Source organism: Colobus angolensis, unplaced genomic scaffold (assembly GCF_000951035.1).
Source record: "Colobus angolensis palliatus isolate OR3802 unplaced genomic scaffold, Cang.pa_1.0 Scaffold92, whole genome shotgun sequence".
Classification (NCBI taxonomy): domain Eukaryota; kingdom Metazoa; phylum Chordata; class Mammalia; order Primates; family Cercopithecidae; genus Colobus; species Colobus angolensis.
The window spans coordinates 2,648,934-2,658,633 of record NW_012123154.1 but is presented as its reverse complement, the minus strand read 5'-3'; the positions used below and the strand labels follow the sequence as shown (position 1 = coordinate 2,658,633).

The 9,700-nt window shown below is 50.0% G+C and overlaps 1 protein-coding gene across 1 annotated transcript in view; it reads right to left on the bottom strand.

Moving 5' to 3' along the window:
* The window catches only part of EEF2K (eukaryotic elongation factor 2 kinase), an 89,239-nt gene that overhangs the window by 32,028 nt on the left and 47,511 nt on the right, over positions 1–9,700 (bottom strand). Inside the window, exons 3-6 of the mRNA XM_011931910.1 lie at positions 9,214–9,314; positions 5,154–5,214; positions 3,276–3,313; positions 2,654–2,825 (exon numbers count right to left, since the gene is read on the bottom strand). Coding sequence (XP_011787300.1) covers positions 2,654–2,825; positions 3,276–3,313; positions 5,154–5,214; positions 9,214–9,314 — 372 coding nt within the window. The remainder of the gene's footprint in view (positions 1–2,653; positions 2,826–3,275; positions 3,314–5,153; positions 5,215–9,213; positions 9,315–9,700) is intronic.

Below are 9,700 nucleotides of genomic sequence, written 5' to 3'. Positions count from 1 at the left end.
TGTGACAGAGGTGACTGGGGTAGAGGGACTGCTTCTTAGGGTGGTCTGAGATGGGCTAGCTGAGGTGACACAGGATCTGAGACCTGAACTACAAGTAACTAGACATGCAAGCATCACGGTGACACAAGATGCCAGCCAAGCCCACAGCCAGGGCCAAGGTTTTGGGGCAGGAACAAGCTTGTGGAGGAAGAGAAAGGAGGCCAGGCTGGAGGGCCGTGAATTGCAGAGGAAGCCAGAGCCCCTCAAGGTGGGGACTGTGGCTTCTTGCGCCTGCCCCAAGTATGCTTCATCAAGGGCCCTATAAACAGCAGGTGCTTGGCCGGGCGCAGTGGCTCAAGCCTGTAATCCCAGCACTTTGGGAGGCTGAGACGGGCGGATCACGAGGTCACAAGATCAAGACCATCCTGGCTAACACGGTGAAACCCCGTCTCTACTAAAAAATACAAAAAACTAGCCGGGCGAGGGGGCGGGCACCTGTAGTCCCAGCTACTCGGGAGGCTGAGGCAGGAGAATGGCGTGAACCCGGGAGGTGGAGCTTGCAGTGAGCTGAGATCCGGCCACTGCACTCCAGTCTGGGCGACAGAGCGAGACTCCATCTTAAAACAAACAAACAAACAAACAAACAAACAAACAAACAAAACCAGCAGGTGCTCAATAAATCCTGCACACCCAGGAGACTGTGCCTTGTGTGTAGTAGATGCTCAGGCTGTGGGAGATCTGAGCTGTGGGCTTATGCAGGGCAGAGGCATGGATCCTTCCTCAAATGCCCAAAGGCAACAGGGAATTCTGCTTGGCCTCAGTCACTCATCAACCTAGGGACTCAAACGAAGGTGCCAACCTAGCAGGGGGTTGAAAAGCCTGCATTTGAGCCCTGGCTCCAGCTCTGCCTGGTTGGGCAAGTCATTTAGCCTCTTTGAGCCCGGGGTCCCCAAAGAGCGGACATAGTATCCAATCTGATACGGTTTGGCTGTGTCCCCACCCAAAGCTCACCTTGAATTGTAGCTCCGATAATTCCCACGTGTTGTGGGAGGGATCTGGTGGGAGATAATTGAATCATGGGGGTGGTTCCTCCATACTGTTCTCACAATAGTGAAGAAGTCCCGCAGGATCTGATGGTTTTATAAGGGGAAACCCCTTTTGCTTGGCCCTTAGTCTCTCTTGTCTGCCGCCAGGTGAGACGTGCCTTTTGCCTCCCACCGTGATTGTGAGGCCTCCCCAGTCATGTGGAGCTGTGAGTCCATTCAACCTCTTTTTCTTTTACAAATTACCCAGTCTTGGATATGTCTTTATCAGCAGTGTGAAAACGGACTAATAAACATTACCAGCTTTTTCTTCCGCTTTTTCTTGGGAATCTCACCTTTTCCAGTCTCAGTCCCTGTGGTCTCGGTGGAACACCTACATTCCTAGCTCCAAGGGCGGGCACATGGCTAGGGTGTGCCCAGTCTGCATATTCCCACCCGTTGGCCACTGTGATTGGTTCGGCAATAGGGATCTGACCTAATCACAGCCAATGAAACCCAGCTCTGGGGTTTTATTGGAACTTCTGGGAAAATAAGTTTTGTCTTTCTAACAAGAACTTGGGCCTGCTGGGGGCCAGAGTGCTACCACAAGTGCAGAAGCTGCCTGAGAATGATGCCAACCCAGAAGAACACCCAGGTCAGAGATGGAGGAAGATTCTGACAACCTCACTTTAATCCTGAATCCAGCCATGCCTGTGGCCAGCATTATTTTTCAGTTACATAAGACAATGAATTATCTTTTTGGATTAAGCAGTTTGAGTGGGTTTCTGTCATTTGCAAACAAAAATGCTGACTAATAGATCCCATCTATAACTGAGGATAAAAACGTTCCAACCTCAGAGCTCTGTTTTTAGGAATAAATGACTTTGGAACAGGAGCAATGGCCCACGCCTGTAATCCCAGCCCTTTGGGAGGCTGCTTGAGGCCAGGAGTTTGAGACCAGCCTGGGCAACATGGCAAAACCCTTTCTCTACAGAAAATACAAAAATTAGCTAGGCATGGTTGCATGCCCCTGTAGTCCCAGCTACTCAGGAGGTTGAGCTAGGAGGATTGTTTGAGTCCAGGAGGTTGAGGCTGCAGTGAGCTGTCATCACGCCACTGCACTCTGGCCTGGGCAACAAAGAAAGATCCTGTCTCAAAAAATAAAATAAAATAAAATAAATGACTTGGTTCATCATACTCAGTAAACAGTGGTTGTTATTAGCTACTATTAAGAAGGTGAAAGAGGCCAGGTATGGTGACTCACACCTGTAATCCCAGCACTTTGGGAGGCCGAGGCAGGCAGATCGCTTGAGGTCAGGAGTTCAAGACCAGCCTGGCCAACATGGTGAAACCCCATCTCTACTAAAAATACAAAAATTAGCCGGGCGTGGTGGTAGGAACCTGTAATCCCAGCTACTTGGGTGGCTGAGGCAGGAGAATTGCTTGAACCCAGGAGATGGAGGTTGCAGTGAGCCAAGATCACACCACTGCACTCCAGCTTTGGTGGTGGTGGTGGGTGACAGAGCAAAACTTCATCTCAAAAAAAAAAAAAAAAAAAGAAGTTGAAAGAGGGACCCACCATGGCCCTCTTTCCCAGACACTGTGCACAGCTGCCCTGGCATGGAAAGGGGGCAGGTAGCAGGGCCACGCACCTGCTTGGGGGGCTTGTGCCGATTATACTCTTCCCCCCAGAGCTTGGCCTCCATCTGTAGACGCACGTCCTCAAAGTACACATCCCGGTCTACGGGCTCTATGTAGCGCTTCGCCACGTAGTTGGAGGCTCCCTTCCACTGCTGGGCGTGCAGGAAGGTGGAGAGCTTCTTCCTGTGGGGAGAGGCAGCAGGGGGCCTACCTGGGTACTCCGGGGTTCACCAGGGACACAGCCCTGGTCCTCAGGACAGCAAGACCCTGTCTGACCTGGATGGGTGACTGGCGGCAGGAACAAAATGCAGGAACTAGGAAGGACTTCCCCACCCCTCTGCATCTTCAAAGAGTTGGAATGGGGGGATTAAAGGTCACTGTTAAAGGTCTCCTATCCCATTTCCCTTGACCTCCCAACACCAGGGCAGGGTGCTCCCTATTCCTCCTGAGCCCATCTTCACAGCCAGGCCCAACGTGTGGCCTGAGGGAGACCAGATGGAGAGGAACCTGGGCTACAAGAAGGCAGAGGGGACCCTGGCTCCATTCCTTGGCTGCAAATGTCCTAATGCTTCAGCCCTGAGGAGCCTGGGGGAACTCTGGGCAGGGCCCCAAGAGTCAGGCTGAGTCACTTACGTCCGGAAGCACTCCCTCATTGCTCCTCGGCCGAAGGGCTGAAAGACACCACACAGTGTTATCAGTCCCCATGCCCCACCCAAAAGGGACCCTAAGACAGGAGGTGCTCCCCTTGCATGCCACCCATCAAATGGGTGCCCTGGGCCTCTTCTCAATCCTGAAATTCCCGGGGATCTCCCTCCTATGTCTCAGCACCAAAGCCATAGAGGCCTTCCAACCCAGAGGCTGCCGAGATGACAAGGACCCCCCATTCCTCCATCCAAGCTGAGGGGAAGAACCCACGGGGGCAGGATGTTGGGGTAGGGACAGTGCGTCTCAGAGGACATTTTCACAGCCCAGACTTTAGAATAAAAAAAGTGGAGACAACCTACGTGTCCAGCAACAATATACTGGAAAAATCAACCAGGTCGATTCCTTCAACGAAATACCATGCAGCAATGAAAACCAACGCAAAGTGTTGACCAAAAGAACACCTGCAGTGCCAGGAACAGTGGCTTATGCCTGTAATCCCAGAATTTTGGGAGGCTGAGGCAGGAGGATCGCTTGAGGCCAGGAGTTCAAGACCAGCCTGGGCAACATAGCAAGACCTCCCTCTCTACAAAAATTTAAAGGCTGGGCACAGTGGCTCATGCCTGTAATCCCAGCACTTTGGGAGGCTGAGGTGGGTGGATCACCTGAAGTTGGGAGTTCGAGGCCAGCCTGACCAATATGGAGAAACCCCGTCTGTACTAAAAATACAAAAATTAGCCGGGTGTGGTGGTGCATGCCTGTGATCCTAGCTACTCGGGAGGCTGAGGCAGGAGAATTGCCTGAACCCAGGAGGCAGCAGTTGCAGTGAGCCAAGATCACACCACTGCACTTCAGCCTGGGCAACAAGAGCAAAACTCTGTCTCAAAAAAAAAAAAAAAAAAATTTAAAAATTGACTGGGTATGACGGTGCACACCTGTAGTCCCAGCTACTCAGGAGGCTGAGGTGGGAGAACTGCTTGAGCCCTGGAGTTCAAGGCTGCAGTAAGCCAAGATCATGCACCATTCTACCCCAGCCTGGGCAGCACAGCAAGACCCCGTCTCCAAAAAAGAATACCTGTTTTATGCCCCCACTTATTTGAAGTAAAAAAAAAATAGGCAAAAGTAATCTAGGGTGATAGGATTCAGAATGGTGCTTACCCTGTGGGTATGGGGGGAGTGACTGAGAGGGGCTTGGGCAGGCTGGTTGCCTTCTGTTTGTTGATATGGGCTGCTGGTAAGGCAGTGTGCTCATTTTGTGACAACTCAGCGAGCTGTACACTTTTCTGTGTATATTGTATATTACACTAAAACAAAGCTTCACAAAGCAATCCTAACCTCAATATGCAGGAAATACTCTATTTTCTAGTCTTTTATCTTGTTTTTTCCTTCAAAAGGTTGGCTGTGGCCTGGTGTGGTGGCTCACGCCTATAATCCCAGCACTTTGGGAGGCTGAGGCAGGAAGATCATTTGAGCCCAGGAGTTTGAGACCAGCCTGGGCAGCATAGTGAAACCCATGTCTCTATAAAAAATAAAAAAATTAGGCAGGCGTGGTGGTGTGTACTTGTGGTCCCAGCTACTTGGGAGGCTAAGGTTGGAGGATGTCTTAAGCCCAGGAGGTCAAGGCTGCAGTGACCTGTGATCGTGCCACTGCACTCCTGGGTGATAGAGACTCTGTCTCAAAAAAAAAAAAAAAAAAAAAAAAAAAAAAAAAATGCTGGTTGCAACCAATAAATAAATAATAACATAGAATCCCCCGAAGTTACAAAAATTAAATAAAGTGGGAGTGGCAGAGAAGGGCGCACAGACCAAAGTCAGCTGCAGAAAGTCTTTGCTCAGCCCTGTGCCCACAGGGTTCAAGGCCCTGCTCACCTGAGATGCCATCTTGATCAGAACTTCATCATCCAGCCATTCCCCGGTGACAGCGTTGTACCTGCAGAGACCCACCCACCCCAGGGCACAGTGTCCATCACACGGTCCTGTTCCTCACTGGCTAAAGGCCAAAGACCCTTCTGGGCTCCCCATGGGCCTCAGAACCAACCCACTCTCCACCTTGGCTCACAGCCCACCCAACCTTCTGGGTTGGGTTGGAAACATTGTCCCTCCCTCCCAAGTCCCAACACGCTGGTCTCCAATCCTTTCCTCAAACCCACTGCTCCTTCTCTACCATGTCCTCCATTTCCATATCCCCAGCTCTCACTGCTGTGCTGCTTACTGGCTTGTTCTGCATCTGGGGCCCCCAATGGACTGTAACCCCACAAAAGCAGACCCATGTCTGTCTTGGTCATCCAGGACCTGGTGTGTATGGATGCTTAATAAATACACATGGCTGGGCGCGGTGGCTCACGCCTGTATTCCCAGCACTTTGGGAGACTGGGGCAAGTGGATCACGAGTTTAGGAGTTCGAGACCAGCCTGACCAACATGGTGAAACTGCGTCTCTACTAAAAATACAATTAGCCAAGCGTGGTGGCGCATGCCTGTAATCCCAGCTACTCAGGAGGCGCAGGCAGGAGAATCGCTTGAACCCAGGAGGCGGAGGTTGCAGTGAGCCGAGATCACGCCATTGCACTCCAGCCTGGGCGACAGAGCAAGATTCTGTCTCAATAAATAAAAAATAAAAATAAATACACAAGGTGGATGAATGACTGAATAAATAATATCCTGATCATAACTGGTCTCTGTAACGAACGGCATGGCCCAGGGAGGGAAGGTGGTGGTGGTGCCCTCAATCTTGCCAGGCAGCTGGGCACATCTCCTGAGAAGTAACAGCCACACACAGTGGCGGGTAAGGGTTCCTTCCGTCTCTGAGTCTAGACAGGAGAAGGGCTGCAGGTGTAGGGGTAGAAAGGAGTGATCTCTTTCCTCCCCATCATAAGGGTCATGGACAACAGCCCAGTTTTATGTGACACGGAAGCCTTCAGACTGAAGACTCAAAGATACAGAGGAACTGATCCGATTTTATGCGGAGGTTCAGTGAAGCAGGGATGGCGTGGAGCAATGTGATTGGGCAAAAAGGAGATGAGCTAATGGTAACAGACTGAGTGGGCCAGCAAGGCTTGTTCCGATTCTTCTTGGCCGCTCTGTTATAGCATTTGCTTCTCTTGGGTATGGGGTAGGACCCCTTTGGAATGACAGTCTCATTCCATAATTTATTTATGGCCAGCTATTGCACAGAAACTTCGTGTAAGGTTAGAGAATTTTTTTTTTTTTTTTTTTTTTTTGACACAGAATCTCCCCGTCACCCAGGCTGGAGTACAGTGGAGCAATCTTGCTCACCGCAAACTCGGCTTCTTAGGTTCAAGCAATTCTCCTGCTTCAAGCCTTCCGAGTAGCTGGGATTACAGATGTGCCTGCTACCATACCCGGCTAATTTTTTTTTTTTTTTTTTTTATTTTTGTAGAGAAGGGCTTTCACCATGTTGGCCAAGCTGATCTTGAACTCCTGGCCTCAAGTGATCCACCTGCCTTGGCCTCCCAAAGTGCTGGGATTACAGGCGTGAGCCACTGTGCCTGGCCTAGAGTAATATTTTTAAGCTTTATGGCTGGCTTTGGGGAAAAGGGGTTCTAGTTTCTATGACCAGTAGTGGGGAGAGGCAATTCTTGTTTTTTTGTGTGTGTTTTTTTTTTGAGATGGAGTCTCACTCTGTCGCCCAGGCTGCAGCACAGTGGGGCAAACTCAGCTCATTGCAACCTCTGTCTCCTGAGTTCAAGCAATTCTCCTGCCTCAGCCTCCCGAGTAGCTGGGATTACAGGCACGTGCCACCATGCCCGACTAATTTTTGTATTTTTAGTAGAGACAGGGTTTCACCACATTAGCCAGGCTGGTCTCGAACTCCTGATCTTGTGATCCGCCCACCTCAGCCTCCCAAAGTGCTGGGATTATAGGCTTGAGCCACCATGCCCGGCTAAATTCTAGTTTCTATGGCTTCTTAAGGGGACAATGAGGAGTGAGAGACAGGAGGGCAGGAGAAGGTCAAAGAAAGGCTGTTTCTGAAGCCTTCACTTTGGGGTATCATTTTCTGAGCACCAATACCAGGTTGTGTGATGGTAAACATATATTTTGTTTTAGACTCCATTTCCTGGCATGCAACTCTGAAAGTCCTTGAAATCTCCAAAGTGATGTTTTTTTTTTTTTTTTTTTTTTTTTGAGACTGAGTCTCACTCTGTCACCCAGGCTGGAGTATAGTGGCGCAATCTCAGCTCACTGCAACCTCTGTCTCCCAGGAGTCAAGCAAGTCTCCTGCCTCAGCCTCCTCAGTAGCTGGGATTACAGGCGCCCACGATCACGCCTAGCTAAATTTTTGTATTTTTAGAAGAGAAAGGGTTTCATCATGTTGGTCAGGCTGGTCTCAAACTCCTGATCTTAAGTGATCCACTCACCTCGGTCTCCTAAAGTGCTGGGATTACAGGCATGAGCCACCATGCCCAGTCTTCTTCTGTACCCTTTGTAACATCCTTTATAATAAACCAGTAAATATGAGTGTTTCCCTGAGTTCTGTGAGCTGCTCCAGCAAGTTAATCAAACTCAAGGAGGGGGGTCATGGGAACCCCGATTTATAGCTCGTCAGAAGCACAGGTGAAACCACTTGGGGCTTGCGATCAGCAGTGAAAGTGGGGGACGGTCTTGGAGGACTGAGCCTTCAACCTGTGGGATCTGATGCTATCTCCAGGTAGATGGTGTCAGAGTCGAATTGCATCATAGGATACCCAATTCAAAACTCCTTTAATTCCTTCAAATAGAGGAAGAGAATTAGAGGCACATCTGCTGGTATCCACTGCAGATTTGATTGCTTGCTTGTGGGCAGGGAGAAACCCCTACACATTTTGAGCTCACAGAAGCATTCTGTGTTGTAAGGATATAGTAGGTGAAATTAAGTGTGTTTTTGCCACAGATAGGTGCATACCTAAGGCAAAGAGAGCTTGGAGAGGGTTCCGGGAACACTTTCATCTCTCCTTTCCCAGAGTAAATCAGCCCCGGGCCTGGCCAGGCCTCACACAAGTTTGCCTGGCGGAAATCTCCTCGGCTCAATGGATTCCTCAAGTTTGAAACCTCCCTCCGGGCTGCGGTGTTCTTAGCTCTAGTTGGAGGCTTCCCTTGGCGTACCTCTCAGCCAGGGCAGACTCCAGAACACCCCACCCTCAGTGAGAACAGGTTTCCCAGAGTCTGACGCCTCCACCAGGAAAAACAAGCAGAGGCCTGGCAGGTTAACCTCCCCTAGGCTCAGAGGGAGGAAAGCTCTCCAGAACTGCATAGTTGGCACTGGCCCGGGGCAAGTACAGTTGACGCTTGAATGACATGGGTTTGAAGTGCGTGAGTCTACTTATAAGTGGACTTTCTTCAATCAATATATTGGAAAATGTTTTAGAGATTTGCAACAATTTTACTTTATTTTTGAGATGGAGTGTTACTCTGATGCCCAGGCTGGAGTGCAGCAGTGCTATATCAGCTCACTGCAACCTCCACTTCCCGGGTTCAAGTGATTCTCCTGCCTTAGCCTCCTGAGTAGCTGGGATTACAGGCGCCAGCCACCATGCTTGGCTATGGCTAATTTTTGTATTTTTGGTAGAGATGGGGTTTCACCATGTTGGCCAGGCTGGTCTTGAACTCCTGACCTCAAGTGATCTGCCCATCTCAGCCTCCCAAAGTGCTGGGGTTACAGGTGAGAGCTACCACACCCGGCCAGAGATCTGCAACAATTTAAAAAAACTAGCTCAATCTAGCCTGTCTAATAGCTACCTTGTGAGAACCACGGGAAGGATTCAGTGAGGCAATGCACCGGGCCTTAAGCACGCATTAGCACTCCAATATTAGCTGCTGTTATGATTACTCCCTTCCCCTGACCCCTGAGAGTACTTAGGCCTCACTGATTGGGAGCAGAAGCTGGACGTGTAGCCCCCAGGACTCTTCGAGACCCCGCACAAGCTGCTGACCTGTGTCGAGTAGCACGTTCCGTGGCAATGTCTTCTAGGTGGAACTCAGCCCAGGGGTCGGGCATGTGCTTGGCCTTCTCGATTGCGTGCTTCCAGGCTTCCTGTGGAAGGCAAAGGGGAAGGCAGGAACATCAGGCCCAGGTCAGGGACTTTGGGGACAGTGCAGACTCCTCCCGCCCTGTTAATTCCTCTGGAGAGGCAGACAGTATCAGGACAGAGAGATACTCCTGTCTAGTAGCCTTTCGGGCTTCTCTGCACTCACAGGCACAGCCTCCCTGTCGGCAGACATGGCACATCTTAACTACACAACACTTGGAATCAATGAGTTGAGAATGAAAATAGGGTACCATTCCCCCATTCAGGTTGGCAAACATTTCATTATATACATACATACACACACACACACACACACACACACACAAATATATATATATTATATAGAATATATATACATATACACACTATATATATACATAGAGAGAGAGAG